General features: G+C 40.4%; 1 protein-coding gene, 1 long non-coding RNA gene and 1 other non-coding gene across 3 annotated transcripts; 2 read left to right on the plus strand and 1 right to left on the minus strand.

Annotated features, from left to right (window-relative positions):
- Nucleotides 1-348: 348 nt before the first annotated feature.
- On the plus strand, nucleotides 349-1,970 carry LOC118791405. Its single transcript, XR_005005540.1, has 3 exons — nucleotides 349-379; nucleotides 1,201-1,392; nucleotides 1,856-1,970. It is a non-coding gene; the product is annotated as an uncharacterized LOC118791405 (long non-coding RNA).
- A 7,049-nt stretch (nucleotides 1,971-9,019) lies between these two features.
- On the plus strand, nucleotides 9,020-10,832 carry LOC118791179 (lysophosphatidic acid receptor 6-like). The gene is made up of 2 exons (XM_036548461.1): nucleotides 9,020-9,496; nucleotides 10,152-10,832. Exons 1-2 carry the CDS (start codon nucleotides 9,020-9,022, stop codon nucleotides 10,830-10,832), a joined length of 1,158 nt encoding a protein of 385 aa, XP_036404354.1.
- Nucleotides 10,833-11,487: 655 nt separating this feature from the next.
- On the minus strand, nucleotides 11,488-11,559 carry trnaw-cca. The gene has a single exon. It is a non-coding gene; the product is annotated as a tRNA-Trp (tRNA).
- Nucleotides 11,560-18,623: the final 7,064 nt, after the last annotated feature.

Genomic DNA, 18,623 nt, shown 5'->3' on the forward strand with positions numbered 1-18,623 from the left:
TGAAAATACTGTTGACTTTTGACAAAACTACTGTTTTTTACTTAATATTTTTGTTTTTGAAAGTTAAAGCCAGACTTCTTACTGCTCTAATTAAAAGCCCCATTATAATTTTGCAAATGTAGTTTAATTAATTGACATTATGATGTAGATATAATGATCCAGCTTACATATTAAGTTCCTATGGTGCTGTATCATTGTTGAGAAGTAGTCGGTTTTCTAAAACAACAAGATTGTGAGTATGCTTTTGTGTGTGTACTGAAAGTGGAATGAGGTTAACCCTTGACTCTCCAAAGAATCCGATGACAGCCTGACCTCATGCTTCATTTCTACTCCACAGTGTATCCTCTCAGTTTGGTGTTTGCCTTCCAGTTCTTTGTGGGTAAGTGATGTGCGTTTATATGTGACTGCAAGCCCTGCATCTTTCACACAATGATTCTGAGGTGTACCACTTTCCTTTCAAATTCTGAGGAATTACTGATAAAACACAGCCGTTTACACAACGTTGCCCCATCCTTTTGTTTCTCCAGTATATTACTAAGCACTCCCCTTTTTTATATTTGTGCCCCACCCCTCTAACGTTTGTGCAAAGCCCAGCATTCAGCTATTGCTGCAGCGTCCAATAAGGAATAACCATGTCATGTTCCACATTGCTTCAGTTTTAACCCAGGAATTTAAATAGGTTAACAACAACAACAACTTAGCGGCTTGGCTGAACTTAAGTTCTTGTCATTAGCCAGCAATTTAACACTGTAATGTGAAAATGAAATAAACAGCTGCCTTGTTCATTGGGGGGGAGTGCAACGGTATTGCAACAAGCTACTGCCTGGAAGCTAACCACCTGCTTTCTTTGGCTGAATGACGTTTTGTGGAATCAATAAAACTTTTTATTAAATTCTGTCTCACTACTAATGTTACATAGCTAACCTTAAGTTCAGCCAGTTATATTGCATTTATCTGTTTTATAAATGCGATATGGCACTCAAGCTTGGTATATCACGAATATTAGCACAGCTAGGGGTTTGCTGGCACTCTGCCTCACATTGTGCCTAAAAATACCTTATCCATGCCAGTATTCATGATATACCGCAGGCTCTGGTGTGATATTGCTTTATCATGACAATAATACTAATAATAATAATTTCAGTTACATTCATAGTGTGTCTCCAAATGTTGTGTTCCTTCACCTCTGTTGTGCAACAGGTGCAAGTGACCTCATCCAAAGTCAGGTCCATTTTAAGGTCAGCATCTACCTGACCGTGTCGGGAACAGTGGGATCAGCAGCACTGGGTTTCTTACTGCTGCTGTGCTACAACAGAAAGCATAATAGTGACTCCCTCATGTGGATGGTGGTGGTAGGGACATACGTGTTCCTGGTTGGCTGGTTATGTCTCGGTGAGTCACAAGAGTACAGATGGCCTTTTTATGTGAGTTGTCATTGACAAAAATGAGATGAAAATGCTTTACATAGTGATTTACATCCTGCAATCTCACAATGCAAAGCCTTACCAATAGATAGAGAGTATTCCCTTCTGTCAACAGGATTCAGTCACCCACAGCGAGGGTGGAATAAAAGCAAACATTACCATCTTGTCAGTAAAATTGAGTTTGATTTTGGTTTTGTCATTGAGTCATCTCTTTAAAAAATATCTTTTATCCCTACTTTATTTCTTTAGTCTTTACTCATTTAATCCACCCACAGTGCCAGATATACTCAGGTAAGGAGAGGGGTGAGGCTTTTCATGGCACAGGCTTGTGGGTTACAGGAGAGTCTGTTTCTTCAATGGCATCCTGTAAGCACAGGATAAGACTTGTAAAGGTCATGCCTCCCTTCCATAACAAATGTTTTTTCCTTTAGGCTTTTACTGGGTGTTCTCTGAAGAAAAGCACACAGATAATGTCTACAATACAGCAAGATGGTCCATTACTTGTTTGTGTCTACATTTCAGCATTACTCCTTGCTTAATGGCCTGTCCATGGTTTTGGTCATCAGAAAACTACAGGTACTCAAGTCTAGAATATATTGAATCTCATACAGTATAAATACTTTCCAACCAATAAGCCTCTGTAACTCCTGTATAGTTTATATGTAGGAATTTGGAGTTACATGCATGCTACATGCAATGTCAGTATGAGTATTTCTCAGGGTATTAATATCGTTAGATCTTTGGGGCTGTAACATTCACTTAAACAGAGGACCTTTGTGTAAAAAATCATGAAGTTGTTGTTTAAATCTGTTATCTTTTAAAACCATTTTTAAGTGCAGTGACAGAAACAATCTATAATTGCATAACAGGAAATGTGTAAAACATACATTCTGCTGATTGTCAATATCAATATGGAAGTTTTTTTTTTTTTTTTGGAACCATCATCCATTATTGGGACTTAAAATACATGAGTACTTGCATCTATTTTGAAGAGCAATTTAGCTATTTTTTTGAAAACAGCAATTTTTATGTTTAGGAAAAAATTAAGAGGTTAACATCTCAGTTTTGAGAACACTAATAATTTTTTTCTACTGTTTGTGGTGATCCACATTATTTTGTTTGAAACAAACCTAGCGATCTATATCTTATTGGATTATGTGTGCAAAGGGGTAGGTCCCTGACACGCACATGTCTTCACCAGGGACTTGCACAAACGTTGTGTGAGCACAGGGGAATCCCCTGGCAATGCTTCGGGCCCCCGGCACACACACCCAACAGCTGGTCAGAAACCGTTGGTGGCATACCACTGTTCCTGTTTCTGACCACAAAATCTAATGACTAGTCAGTCTTTTGGCTATGACAAGGTATATGTTATCTTGACTTAATCCTGTTTTGTTTGTTTGTTTAAGAGTCATATTTCTTAACAGCAAAGCCTGTTAAAGGGACAGCATCCAATTTTCCTTAGTTTTATATATGAACTTACCTGTTTGGGAGCAACAACATGATGATGATGATGATGATAATGATGATGATGTCTTAGTTGTGGGTGTTGTTACAGTGTTGCAATTTCTGTTCAGACCATTGTATTGCTCCTGTGAGCTATTATTTGTATTTGTAGTGTCCATTGTGCTTTTTTCAGTTTGGATTTAGTCTTGGTTTATTTTGTTTTCTTATTAACCCACCCTCAGTTTTTGTTGATAGGACAATCGTCAATACATCCTTTACTTCAAAAACTGTGTCTGTGTGATCACTGTCGCCCCCTTTTGGCTGCATGGCAACACTGCATGTTGACACCCCCTATTTAAGGTAGTTCTACTCAATGACATCATGACCATGATATTGAAGATTTTATTCCTCCCACAATCCGCTTATTCAAGTCACAGTGTCACCTCAAACTGTCATATGCCAGGGTTTGTGTGGTGAGGAAAATAGATGTGCCTGATTAAAAAAAAGCACTTCACTAGTGTAGCACTTAACTCAATATCTTACTGACCTCTTGTAATACTTCTTGATAGCTCCTCCGAGCATAGTGATGCACTTACTTGGAAGTCACTCTAGGTAACAGTGTCTGCTAAATGATGTAATGCAACGTAATGTAAACCTGGCGTATTTCTTCCTTTCTTCCTTTACTTTGGTGCTGAGGGAAACCCTGAGGACAAATTTGTTTATTCCACATCACTTCATTTTGTTCTTCTCAAAATGTCATAGCTGGAAAACATGAGCAAGCGTGAGATTGGAAGTGTTTTGGCGTTGCCAGCTAACCATGCTGCACTGCATTGCTAACTGAGTTGAGACCTGATTTTTTTCCCCTATTTTTCTTGTATTTGTTCGAGATTGCTCAGTTCACTGAGACACCTTATAACAAGCACTTGTATTACTTCTTTGTACTTTTTATCATATATTTACTTTGACTAAAAACGTCAATTGCTGTGTTGGAAAATCTTTTCAGTTATGCTTTTTGATAACCATTGTAACTAAATTATTGTATTAATCTAATTAAGCTGTAAAGAAATGAGGTGACCCGAATTTTCCCTTGCTGACCTGCTGTTTACCAGTGCTCTGGTGCTCTCTCCCACACACACACACTCACACACACTGCCAACCACGCATACCTTCCATACCAACTGGAAAACTGCCTCCCGTGTTCTGAGTTTCACACCACTGCAACAGCAACCTTCTCCTGAACCTAGTTCACGGGTGAAACTGCCCCCTCAGTTCCAGTACCATAGGCCTTGCTGGTCCTCCATTATGGAGTGCTGTACTTGTATGAAAGGGCATCTCATACAAATCAAGGTAACACATACAGTCTGCCTTGTCAGTGTAGCCAATGTCAGAACCTTGTTAGAGTTTACTCTGCTGTTGACATCCAGCTAGCTATGATTGTTCCAGGAATCAGAGGAGCTGGACCCATATGCTGTCTGTTTTTTGCAGGAAGCGTTGCTACTTGACTCCAAGGGCCAAGCCTCAGACAAGAAACGGAAGTGAAACCTTTCAATTTTCATTTATGCTTACAGACCCCTGGAACTGAGCCATCATAGCTAAGCTGTTACGAAGTGTGGATGATAATAGTTAAAATGATTTGATCACTACTTCAAGACATTAGCTAAGCCACAGCTAGAAAGTGACTTTAGTTAATGCTAAGGCTTCAGTGGAATACACTGTTCATACACGGTTCAGCTATGACCAGGGAATTAAGTTCACAAAAACACAAACAGCATCAACTATTTGCTGGAAAAATACCACAAATGGCAGATTAAGTTTTGTCTGTGTGTGTGTTCTTGATCACACAGGTGGAAACGGTCTGTACAGGGAGCGGCAGTGATTCTGTGACACCTTAAGTTTTATTTCCGTGTCTCCTTGATATTAATATCAAAACATCTACACAACAGACTGTTTCATATCTACATATGGGTTACTGTACTTTTTAACAAAACAATGTAACAATATTCAGTTCTTGCCTATTCATTCTTGTCTCAGAGGCTTTATCCTGTATCAGAAACCAAAAGGGGATCTACAGTGTCCTTTATCTACCATTGGCCTACTTAATGTGCTACCATATGTGCAACCCAAACTATTTTTGTCATTTACAAAGCATCCTGAAAAACAGGCAGAACAACAAATCAAGGATAAATCCTTTTGACTGTCGACCCCTGTGATTTTCTTGTATTGGTGAACACAGACAGTTACACCCTTCCACAATGTCAAGTCAAACCCTGGGGACTGGGTCTGTCAGGGGGCTGGTGCGTGGAGGGACCAACAACTTCTGTTGCTATCAAGCCTCAAGGGTGATCTTTCATACTGTTCCGGATGCAGTAGAGTAAGGCTCCACTTACAAGCCCTCTTTGGGCTTCTACCCTCATGCTTCACATGTACATTATCTTTAAACATATCTGTGTTGTTTTGTCTCTTCTCTTATGTGTGTAGACAAAAATGGAGAAGGGGGTCTCCGTCGTGGTTCTAATGAGAGAAAATATAATATGTCGGCCTTATTGTATTATTTATTTATTTATTAACCAGTTCTTATTTTTGTCGAATAGATGCGCCCTTTTGTTCCGAACACACATCAAGCAGTCGGTGGTATAAGCAAACACATTTGAGCTCACACGTTGAGGTGTATTTGTTAATGACAAAAATAAAAAACGATATTGTTAGTGCTGGCTTCATTGTGAAGTCAATTTAACTATGAGTGTATTCTCAACTACACCAGTATTCTTTGTCACAGATTTTCTGCTCCCAAACGTTACAGATAAAAATGCACATTTCTGCCGGATTTCTCTTCCTCATAGTTGACATTAATCTTCATTCTTTACAGCTTAACATGACTTCAACGAGAAAAAAAAGCAGTAGAAATGACCTTTCTTTGAATTTCCCAACTTACACAATACCACAGAAAAAGAGAACTATGTTTTTTCAGTCCATTGCATGTCCAGCATTTCCATAATTGCGTGAGGGGCTCAATGAGTTCTTTAAATCTTTGCTGGAAAGCAACAACGATGTGACAGACTGAGGCGACACATTCAGCTTTCAGTAAGTGAAACTTCTTTTTTATTCAGGGCAAGTGAATGAGAAGCCAGTTGAATTAAAAATACATGCAAGTGTTTCTGTAGACCAAAAATAATATTAAAGAGGGCTTTCAATGTATGCTTTTAAGTCAGAAAACCGGTGGTTTGGGTGCTAAATTATATGTATGAAAAATTATAAATATTTCAGCTGTTGATTTACTGTAACACAAGTGTTATATGCTTCTTGGAAGAGTATTTCTATATGCAATATTAGGCCTACATTGTGCTTTACTAGTGTAAAACTTGTTTCTTGCATATTGATCAATTACATGGATGAATGGTTTTAAATTTTCAAAATCAGCAAAATAATATATGGAAAAGTCACAGAATCCTAGGATATAGAACATACTGCTAGTGAAATAAAGACACACTGACGCAGGAAGAGCTACAGTGCAACTGTAAAATACACTACTTTTGGTAGGGGTTAATTTGATTGATTTGTTTCTGTTTGTGAATCCTTTGTGTGATTTAATTTTGTTTTCATTATATTTTTTTTAGTGTGAAATTGCAAGAAGGACCATCAGCTGACAAACCAGTAACACAACAAGGGTTAGTTTCTATGACTGAGAAAAATAAAAATAAAGCTACAAGAATAGTTGTGCAATAGTACAGGTAAAAATGACCTGCTTGTGCTGGAAAAACCCAACTAAAGGTCATTCCTCATAAACTGACAGAATTCCAACTGACTATTCAGTTTCTCACAGTAAGTTACAAAGTCTTTTCAAGACTTTTTCTAGAAAATTTACACAGATGTCCCTTGCAATCGAATTGTATTATGTATGGTGGTTTTTGAGCTGAGATAATTTAAATTTATTTATAATAAGGTTACCTGATACAAATTCCTTTTTGCTGTAGATGTATCCAGTTATGGTCACACTTTAAGGTTAATGTAAAGAGGCATTTCTACCTAAGGTGAATAACTCTACTAATTTCTCTGTCAGGTTTAACAGAATAACTGTGAAGGATAAACATTGCATTACTTACGTGGGTTGTGAGCTAGACGAGCTCATGGTACTTGAAATACATGGCTTTAAAGGTTCAAAATTCACAGATTACATTTTTAGCGAGAACAGCCAAACATATGCATGGAGAGACCATGGGGATGCTGGCAACAGCTCTAACACAGAGTCTTTATGTCGACGCCTGGACCCCATGGTACAGCAGCACTACAAACTATCATAAGAATAATTCTTAACTCTCACAACAGAACACATATTGGCTTCAGTCAATTCTGAGAACTGTACTTGCTTCCAATTGACTTAAGAGTGGTGTAAATAAAGCTCGTAATTGTTTTTAAAGTTGTGCACAATCTAGTCCTGAGGTACCTATCTGCTTATCTTAGCTTTATCAGCTAAGATGAGCAGATAGGTATTAAAATGCTTCACTGTAGAAACATGGCAGTTAACGGCACATTCCATTCATACTGGCCAAGAGGAATAAAACATATTGCCTAATCAAATTAAATCCATAACCACCCTAGGCAGTTTCGAGGTTAAAATAAAGAAATGTTTAATGAACAGTAATGCAGGGTTAGATAAATTTCACAATTTCTATATATTTCTGTTTTTCTTTTATATATGCAATTTCTTTCATGCATACATGTGTTCTGCCTGCCTACCTAACTACCTCAGGACCACGACGGAAATAAGTCTTGAGACTTCATTGTGTTATCCTTGGTTTGTTTTTAGTTGCAGTGTCTCAGTCTTGTAGTTATATTGGTTTTCTAAATTTATCGAATAAATTCTATCTGTCAGCCATACATTTGTTTTACGTTGTAACGTTACGTTGCCACGTGAATTTTACGTTGTGAATTTTTCAACCACAACATGTATGTCGTGTTATTAGCTTGCTTTTAGTAATTCACATTGGTTAATGCGGTACACTGAATCGCAAAAATGAACGATAGATGGTATAAAAATAGAGGCGACTGTTACAATTGTTATTAGTAGTAGTATTAACATATAGCCTTGTGTCTTTGAAAAAAAATGACGTGCGATAGATGGGTACGCCAACTTCTTTATAGGTATTCGAAACAATACGTTTAAAAGTAAAATTTGTCAAAACCAGCTAAATATCCTTGGAGTCCTTTGGGTAAGGAAATTCCCTCTTAACTCCCTCACCTCTTAATTTACTGTAACATTATTTCCTGCTGCTTCCTGTTTTGCAACACGTGAGTCTCTGAAGCAATGTTTAGCAAAAGGGCGGGCTACACATTTCTCGCAAACGTCCGAGAGAGTGGTGAGCGATAATCAAGGGTGTTTAACAGCGTTGCCGGCAGGTAAATGTTGTGCTCTTCGTTATTTTTAGTAATGTTTGAGGATCCGTGTAGGTTTGTACAGGCAAAAATACATTTTGTACAGTTTAAAATTGAGAGAATCTGAATGTCAGATTACTACATGAATTAATAATTAATTTGTCTTCGTTTTGAGTGGTATTTGTTAGCAGGTGGATAATAACAATATTAAGCCTTCCTTTGTAATATTATTCTTTTTAACGAAATAGTTTGGTAAAATCTCGAAAATTAGTTGATTAAGAAAAGGCCGAGAAAATGTACAAGGTAATGACCACAATGCGGTTGTGTTTTTTCCTATTATCTACAGCATGCATTTATTATTATTTATTTAAGATTGATCTGTTAATGGTTTCCTTCTGTTTCTTGAAAGGGAATTCATGTACATGCATATGTCCCAAACTTATTTTATATTTTCAGTTTTGCAGTAAACTACATCAATGGATTATTGGAAGAATTATTGGGGAAATGATCAGATTGAGGAAATTGTATTAGTCAGGCCAGCATAGTATCATATCATATATAATCAACAAGTGAAGCATGTGTGTCACCATAAACAACATTAACTGCTTCAGTGTTTGCTTAATATGAAGGTCTGTGACAGATCTATCTTTAAATTTTGTGCAACACCCTTCCAACCAATCTCATTGCTTCCTTGTAGTCCTTAGATACTGGAGATTGGGAAGTTGATTCTCGTCAAGCCTTCTGGTCCATAGCCTCAGCTGAAGGGACAGTCTGCCATCATGTCTGATGGAGGTGATGAGAACAGCACTCATCCATTTAACATGACCGATGGTGGACATGCGAATGTGACAGAGGGGTGCGAGGGGGTGAGCGCAGACTTCCAGTACCTGCTTTTGCCGATAGTGTACAGCCTGGTCTTTGTGCTGGCGATGGCAGGGAATCTGACTGCGCTGGTGCACTTCCTGCGCACCCGGACGGTCACGCAGCCCTCACACATCTTCCTGGTCAACCTGTGCATCATCGACCTCCTCTTCGCCCTCACCTTACCCTTCAACGTGGCCTACCACGCCCGCCACAATGACTGGCCCTTCGGAGAGGCCATGTGCAAGGTCAACGGCGCCCTCTTCTTCGGCAACCTGTACGGCAGCTCCCTCTTCCTCATGCTCATCTCGCTGGACCGCTACCTGGCCGTGTCGCATCCGCTGCGGGCTCTGCGACTACGCAGCCCCAAGTACCGCATCCTGCTGTCCTGCATGGTAAGACTCCCCACTCCTATATCCCATATTCCTTACTGTAATAATCTTATTAGCAGGCACACATTAATCTGGCTTCACAGTTCCCCCTTATTACATAGATTCTATCTACACTATTAACAGTAAATTATTAATTTATTTATTATTATATAATAATAGTCTAAGGGAGATTGTGGCATGCATGCAGTCACCTATACTTGTTCTGGTGCTGGACCAGAGGATCTCGATCAGTTATAGGTTCAAATAACATGCAAGCAAGCTCCTCTGATGCCACCCACTGTGATGTCACTGAGGGGTGATTAAATGAACAGTTTATGGTGAATAAGTGAGATGGTTGCGGAGCTGTGCCGCAGGTGTTATATGGACCAGATAGTTGGCTCGGTGCATTCCATGCTGAACATTCTCCGTCGTTGAAGCTCCAAGTGTTCTGATTTGCTGGTTCATTATGAACGTTCTCAGAGAGGCGTAGTCTAAGACAGAACATTCATGGAACAGGAATGCAAACAGCACTGGAACCTCCTGATACCAACCAAGACCTCCTACATGGAGGACAGAAGGAATGCAGGAGCTGAATGTTGTAATAGAATGTCAGGCCGTACCATTGCGTTTGTGTGCCATGTACCCTGAGCACCCTTCCCTGCTGCCTTCCTTGATGCAGGTGTGGGCAATCCTGGCCTCAGTGATTCTGTACCTCACCCTGAGAGGCCCCCTCACTCGCCCTTTCCCGGAGACGGGCCACATCGCCTGCATGGAGAACTTCTCCTCTAAGTCATGGCGCGGACGGATCTCCTCCGTCAGCCTCCTGGCGGCGGTGATCGGCTTCTTCATGCCGTTGCTGGCCATCGCCACCTGCTACCCACTCATTGCTTGCAAGCTGCTGGAGCAGGGGCGGGGCGTGGAGGACGGGGGCGGGACGGGGGCGCCGCTCTCCGCGCAGCACGGCTCGGGGAGGCTGCGGAAGAGGGCCCTGCGGATGGTCCTGCTGGTTCTGGGGGTCTTCCTGCTCTGCTTCGCCCCCTACCACCTCAACCAGCTGGTGCACACCTTGGGCAGGATGGGCGTGTTCGCTGAGTGCCCGCTGATCCGCTTCACCTATCCAGCGCGCCGCGTCGCCATGGCCCTCTGCAGCCTCAACTCCTGCTTGGACCCCGTTGTGTACTGCCTGGCCTCTGAGAGCTTCCGCTGGGGGCAGCGAACCAGCAGGAGCCGCATGCGGGGACTGCCCCTGGGGCTGGGCCACAGGCGTCAGGCAGGCAAAGGCACCACTGAGGTCGCTCGGCCGGAGCATGACACACAGAAAGGGGTGGTTCTGCAGAGTATCAAATCTCCAGCCCACTGACTTTAGGACTGCCCTATAAGCCCTTTACCTATACGGTATGTAATAAAACAAAAATAGATATAATTGTTTTAGCTGGAAAAACATGAGACATTTTGGCACCTCTGGCAAGGTGCCCAGTGACTGTTATGATAGAACCAACTGGATTATAATTCATGATAAAATACAGTTCTCTCTTGAACAAATGTTTAATGTGTATTGCAGTATAATAGACTACATTAATTTGTTGACTGTGATGCTTGGGAGAACACATGTTATGTTTGGCTGTTATGTCTCCTCGATTGCAAAGATGATTTTGTAAGATACTAGGCTTGAACTTTACCCTATTTTCCTTGGTGTTGTTGTCTTGCTTTATATTTTTCACCAAAGAGTCCATAGTATTGTTTATTTCTAGAATATATTGCCAAAGTGGTGAAAATGCTTCTGTATATTTGTATTTCAGGTGTAAAATATATTTGTAACTGTATTTGTATATTTACTTTATTCATTTTATGCTTTCAGGTTGTGTAACTTTTAAACATTTGTTTTAATATTTACATTTTAACGTGTACTTGTAGATATTATACGTGTACAATATCTGAACTATTCGGAAGTTTTCTTCTGTACATGATGTACAGTAATCATCATTTAATAAAATTTTAAAAACACAAAACTGAACTGACCCCGACGTGATTTGAACACGCAACCTTCTGATCTGGAGTCAGACGCGCTACCGTTGCGCCACGAGGTCTACGAGTGAAGGTGGACGGAACATTTTATTATAGCAGTAGCATCTACGATAGACTGCTATTTATATGTTTGTTCTTAAATAATCAAGTCAGTTCCATACGCCTTGTATCTACCAGCGTGATCCGTTATTTGTTTGATGTCGACACTTCCGTCGACGTCAGTACAAGCGGCTCAGACTGTAATGGCAGGTAATAATAACGAGCCAGCTAAACTGATACGAGCTATATCAGTTACAGACGTTTTAATTAAACTTAAAATATTCAATTTTCAAAAAAGTTGTGTGACTTGTATTGCAAGTTAGCTATTCAGCGGACTAGCTACCTTTCTCTAAATGTAAAGTCATGTGCAATAGAGACGCTTTATTAACCTAGTTAGCGGTTATTGGTGAGCTAGTGTGTTAGGTTGAGCTAGTGTTACAAGCGAGTGCAGTTATTGTTTTGTAAAATTAAAGGAGAAAACGCGCGAAGTGTGAAGTAGCTGGCTGGCTATGTGACTCGCACGCGGACTAGAGACACTAGTATTAGTGTCTAGTGTTAATATCTTTGTGTAGAGACAAACGGATGAATATCAAGAGAAAACGTATACGAACAAGTAACGAATATGAACAAGTAAATGGCACAAAATTTGAGTTTTTTTTTCCAGTTATTATGTTTGAATGGTATAGTTACCTACAGAAATAACGTTATGTAACGTAACCTGCCTACAGGTAGCTTGTCTTGTTATCCCACACTAAACACAAGTTGTCAAGTGAAATAGGAGCAGCAGTCTTTGTTGCGACCTTATCGCACGCAGTCTGCTTAACAAACGACGGGAACCAAGTACAGTAAGGTAATCAGATAAGTGTAAACTATGTTTGGCGCACCGTACGAGCACGGAAAACATGCCTGCTATCAAGCTATTTTCCAGCTGCCTCGCTATCTAGATTGCCAGGTCATTTATTTTTTACTTCTCCACTTCCAATCAAAACTTCAGTTTGCAGCAGTGGGGTGCTCTATGAGAGCAAAAATGCATTTTTGGGGCCAGTATTTTCAGCATATTTTATTTACTCTGTTTTATATATTATATTTTTTGATGCACAAGTATATGAGACCAATACAAAGTAAGATTATGTACACAATTCAGCATGAGAAAATGGATATCACCAGCTGTGGCACAATTTCTGCCTACACCCAAATATTTCTAATTGTCAGATACTAATCTTGGCCCAGGTCTCTTTACATAAATTTTATACCAACTTAAAATGTCCACACAGTAACCATCACAACTTACCACAAATTTCCAGTGGTCCCCACCTGTCTGGACAAAGCCAATGGCTCCATCATAGTCATTAAATCTGATCTGTCATAATATATATGGTTTGCTGGTCCTCATACTATCATGATGTTCACAGATACAGTGCCTCATGCCCTCACTCTGAAGTCTTAATATACACATTAATGGATTCATGTAAAAAGAAAATGAAAAAAACGGAGCTTAGGTTAACAACAAGCACAACCTAAATATTCAACCCATCATGACCCTTAAACTCTTCCCCTGTCAAATTCCAAAACTCTTTTAAAAAGAGTAAAAACTCATCACACAGGCTTTGGCCCATGTTGAATGACTGTGAGAGCAGTAGTGTGTGTAGGCTCCAGACCTGAAGAAAGCCGGGGCATTTAAATGTTCCTGTCCCTCCAGGGGGCGCCCTTTGACAAAACCCACGCTCCTCCCACGCACAAAAATTAGTGCTTTCTTGCAATGAATGGTTACAATAAAGTTAACAATACAGCCAAAAGAATGCTTTTGCAATGATTTGTAAATGTGACATATTGCTTTATTAAAATTAAATAGGACTGAGCAGCTGGCAAAATGGAGTGTATCGCCTGGATAGCTTATCATTTTATGGCTGTTTTTTTATTTCATCTGAATGTATCCACACATCTTCTCTATATCTCACTTCATTGGGGCAAGAAATTCCAAGGCGACTGAAATGAATTTAGGGGTGTTTATTAGTGAAAAGGTACAGCATAATGGGAATGGGAAGCAGGTCTGCTTTGGCACAACTTGAAGTCTAGTCCACACAGGCAATCACATCAGCATGGCCATAGGACAGCGCTGAGCGCCCCCCCCCCCCCCCCCCCCCTGACTTTCTTGAGCAGAAGGGGCTGATCCTGGCCAAAGGCAGGACAGAAGATCCTTGGTTCCAGCCAGAGGAAGGGTCAAAGCCAGGTAGAAGACCCTAGAACACTGCCTGGGATGCAGCTGCAGGTTGGAGGAGTGGAGCAAAAGGCAGAGACAGGGGTGGAGGTGGCAGACGCAGACAGCTGATGCAGCTGAAGGGGAAGAAGGTTTATATATATCATTTGCTGTTTTGGATTGGTTTGGACAGAGTAGGTATGGATATAGGAATTTCCTGTCCTCCTGATCTTCATTTATTAAACTTCCATCAGTGGGAAGGTGCACCAGAAGCTATTTAATTCACCAGATCTGCACTTTTTAAGAGAACCCCCATTTCCTGCCTCAGGAACTTAATACCTTAATACCCCAGTGAAAACTGACCTGAAAATTCCCTCTGAATTTAAGGTTTATTACATTGTTATACCTGGAAACACTGCTGAGAATGAAGCTCAAACAGTTACATTTCATTGGTAAATGCATCCAAACCAGCTTGTTGGCTTGTCTCCTCTTCTTTATGTCCTGGGCTGGGTGCACTTTTTCATAAACACATTTAACATGTGGCAAATTCAACTTATTGCTGCCATCTATAGGCAAGTAAAATGCTACAGGATTACATTTTAAGCACATAGTCAAAGTCTGTAAAAACTACTCTTTGATTAAATTTTGTAGTTTCTCCACATTTATAATCTCATTGCTCAATTGAATTGTGAAGAAGCTGACCAATGCGTCTCTCATAACAAAGGGACAAAATTTTACAAAAAATAATTTATGAAGCAGAACCCCCCCCCCCCCCCCCCCAAACAAAAAAAAAACCCACAGAAACCAGCGAGAGAAAGTGCGCAAACAGACAAACAGTCACCACAATTAGAATTTGACCCTTATGAGCAAACATGCAATGAACTTATTTGACCGAGCTCAAACATTGATAAAGCTATAAATGGAAAATTAACACAGGATCCTTATTCACACACAGGCATTTACACAATATGCAATGTGATGGGAACAGATGAAGACCTTCACATCAATCTGTGTGATCTCCAACATAATCACAAACATTCTTTGTTTTTTGTTCATGAATTACTTTAACCGTTAGTTACATTTCACCTATTTGTAAATCTTTACCATATTAAGCCTCTCTGTCCACCCAAATACATATGCCAGTTGCCTCACTGTTTTCAACTGCCAGTTGAATAACTTGCTGCACAAGCAGTGAGTTAATGAAATGGAATGTCTAACAAATCAAAAATGTATCTTAGGACCTCTTAAAACCTCAATCCACTCCTGGAAGCTGTCTCGCCAGAATAAATGTTTGTAATTGACACTTATGACCACTTGAAAATACCCTTCACTTTTCACTTTTCTGCAAGGTCTTAGGGGATTGATATCAATCAATTCTACTGGAACTACACAGTAGTGTGCATTGCACTCAGATGTGAAGCCCTTAAAACTTCTATCTCTATATTCAGTCATCAAAAAGCCTGTGAATTTACCACAGTTTGCTTGTTGTTGCCAAAAATGGACAAAGCATATGTCCTAGTCTACTTGTTTTAGAGGTGTTGCTGTTGATATTCATAATAAAGCAACCAGTGTCAAGACCACGTATCATGAGTTTGTGCAGAAGAAAGGCAACATTGATGTAAATAAAAGCTTTATAGTTCACAGTAGTTTTCTAAAAACCTATTACCTGGAACTGAGAGCTTGCAAACCACATCTTGCTAGAAAGAGCAGCTCTTGGGGAACCCCCAGCTGCTATGGTCTAAAAACCTGCTTTTCCTGCTTGCGCCACTCACCTTCGAGGTTTAGTGCCAGATGTGCGTGCACACCCACAATCCCATGATGGTGGCAGAGCAGGTGATATGACCCCCCGGGTCTCCTAGCTGTGCGCCCTGTCCAGCATCACCTCCTGGTTCTGGGCCCTGAGACACACTGGGTAACAGTATCCCATGGGCTATGAACAGCCCATCATTGGCAGGAACATGAGGACAATATCAATATATATATATATGCACCACCCTGCAATAACCTGTGTGTCTCGTGTGACTCAGGTAAATTGAAGCCGGGGGGGGGGGTGTTAACTTTGGCAGCCTCCCAAATGGAGTAAGCTTTGAGTATGTTGCTGGCTTAAATACAGTTAGTAACATGTCCTAACATACGCACGCAGTGTGCCTCTGGCATGTGTTGTTGATTTTCTGCAACTTGCAAAGCATGCACTGTATATGCCACAAGTGTTCTAACCACTCGGTACACATGGAATAACTATCTGGGTGGAGAGAACTCAGGGAACTGGGGTTACACTACAACCATTGTGCCTCTCATACGTTTCCTGGCCAGTTGAAGAGCACTCAATGGAATGCCAAGAGGTCACAACCGGGGAGCAAACCTTTCAAAATAAATAAAAAATACAAATTTCTACATTTTGAAAGATATACAGTAAGTGGCATGCTGCATCCCATCTATACTAAGCTGTGAGGCAAAAGCTGATGCATATAAGAACACGGTCAATCAGCAAATCGGGTGGAAGAATTGATTTGATTGTAGAATTATGAATAAATCATGGTTAGATTTGATGACACGTTTTCAGATGTATGGGATGTGGCACATTTCTTAATTTGGGGATTATTGGTCATAGGGTGCGATGTTGGATTTTTCCTCTTAAGATATTTTAAGTGATGAAATGAACTATATTAGCTGCGTTTAAATCATGGCAAATGCGAAATACGTTTTGCTCATTAAACTTCTGACACCTGTCACGAATGCTAGCAGCCATTTTGTTCTTGTTCCTCGGTTACTGCAGCTTTGCAGGTATATTTTTGTTGTTGTAGTTACATACGGCATCATTGGTGACATTTGCCTTGTATTAAAGCGCGTGCTGAAATTGATGTGATTTTGTCGCACTTGGCAGCCAATGAACTTAATCCTGTATGTCGTATTTATGGCTGCAGTGAGAAATTTTGATGCGTCCATCAGAAACGACGGTCTTCTCCCGCTATGCTCCGTGTGCAGTTTATCTGCAGTGCCGCGCAGCTGGCATAGAAGCAGTGGTGCGTTAAATCGTTCACCTACAGATGCGGCGGATATGGTAATCAACAGTTATTTCTTGTATGAGAAAGCCACAGAGTCGAAAGCGTGGATCCTGTCGCAAATGTTGTGCATGAACGGTAGCACCACTGCAGACATAATACCGATAAAAAAAGCGCACGTAAGGATATAAGGCAAGGTAAGTCTGTGTGCTACTCTACATTTCTGCGCGGAAAGAGTACCGGTTCCTTTAACTGAAATAAATTTTGCGTAGTGACAGCGTGCTACTGTATTGCCGTTGTACCCTCGTTCAAGCTACGGTACCTCGGTTGTGGTGATGGATTTTTGAATACGTCTTTAGAAAAGTTGTCGTGGGAAAGGGCGTCGTGCAAACAGAAATACAAATAACATCGGCTAAGGTATTTGTGTTGGGTACATTGCCGCTTTAAAGTTGAAAGCACATCCGCCTCCACTTTGCTGCATTTACCGCCGTTGTATTCCAAGCACGCTTGGACCAAATGTGAAAAATTAAAATTAGAAAGAAGGCAATCGAAACCGAACGGCATGGGGCTACTTTATACACACCGAATAAGACATCTATATACCATGTCATAGATCGACGAAGGAATAATTCCGGAAAACCGAAGCACAGCTACAGCTCTATTATTATTATTATTATTTGTTTTGGTTTGTTTTTTTAACACTGTGTGTCCATATAATGATAATTGTATGCATTTGTACGGAGGTCTTCACCAGCACCGTTACGTGTACTTATTGATTAGAAATGTATTCGATGTATTCATTAGAATTGTATATTGATTTTGATGTATCAGATGCATTTCATCAACATTTCATTCTAATGTTTAATGGTTTTATCTCTCTGCTCGAAATGAACCTGGACTGTGATTAAATCTGCCGTGGTCATGCTTTACTTAAATTAGGACTGTGACATTTATAGTGCTCTTTGAGAGGCTGGGGGTGATGCATTATATGGCAGTAAAGGGCGAACATGAAAAAGGGCCATTTTTGACAACAGAAAATATTTTCCTATAGCTGTTGGTATACGTGCCTGTCCTGCATGCTCTTTGGTAGTTTCAGAGGTAGTTTGTAAGTGGCTTCTTGGCTAACTGTAAGTGGCTTTTTGGCTGACTGTGAGTGACTATTTTACTTACTGTTATTGGCTATGTGTCTTTCTGTGTGTTCCTACTGTTAAACAGCCCTTAATGTAATGGAATCCATGCCCAAGCCTTATTGGTGGTCATGGGGTCAAAGCTTATCCCAATTTTCTTGCTTCTGTGCCGTGAAGAAGCTTATCATACAAGTATGCCTCCTGGACTGAATGCCAGCCCAGCTCAAGGCCATATGTTCCATAAGATACAAAATAAATAGATAAATAAATACAACTGAAGTGTCCAGTTTCAGCAGGAAAATCGCACTGCCTCCCAGTCACGAACCATGACTGCTCTGTGTACGGGATAAAGCCAGTACAATGGAGTTACTTGCTGCATGTGATACTGAGACACTTTTACAGCTGTCCAGATCCGTCAAACAACCGTGAACAATTCACAACCTGTCTGAGCACAGTCATGAGTCCAACCTTCAGTACTACACCAATGCACAAAACCTTTACTCATCCAAGCACGAGCAAGCTACATATGTACATATGTATGTATATTTATGTGACAGACAAAGGTTGCTGGGCTGGTGGGCCCTTATCCCAGCAACAGTCTCATGAGTCTTTGCAAGAATCGAAAATAAACTCACAGTTTATGTCAGCTCAGATGAATAACTAAAATACAGTTTTCATATTTCCAGACCCTGTTGATTTTGAAAAGTTATCAGCTACATGAACTGGAGTACTGAAATTCATGGGAATTGTGATGTTCATGT

This window comes from Megalops cyprinoides, chromosome 16 (assembly GCF_013368585.1).
Source record: "Megalops cyprinoides isolate fMegCyp1 chromosome 16, fMegCyp1.pri, whole genome shotgun sequence".
NCBI classification, from domain to species: Eukaryota; Metazoa; Chordata; class Actinopteri; order Elopiformes; family Megalopidae; genus Megalops; species Megalops cyprinoides.

Coding starts and splice junctions, on each gene's coding strand:
- LOC118791179 (XM_036548461.1), top strand. CDS start 9,020: ATGTCTGATGGAGGTGATGAGAACAGCACTCATCCATTTAACATGACC. Junction 9,497..10,151: donor GCATCCTGCTGTCCTGCATG/GTAAGACTCCCC, acceptor TCCTTGATGCAG/GTGTGGGCAATCCTGGCCTC.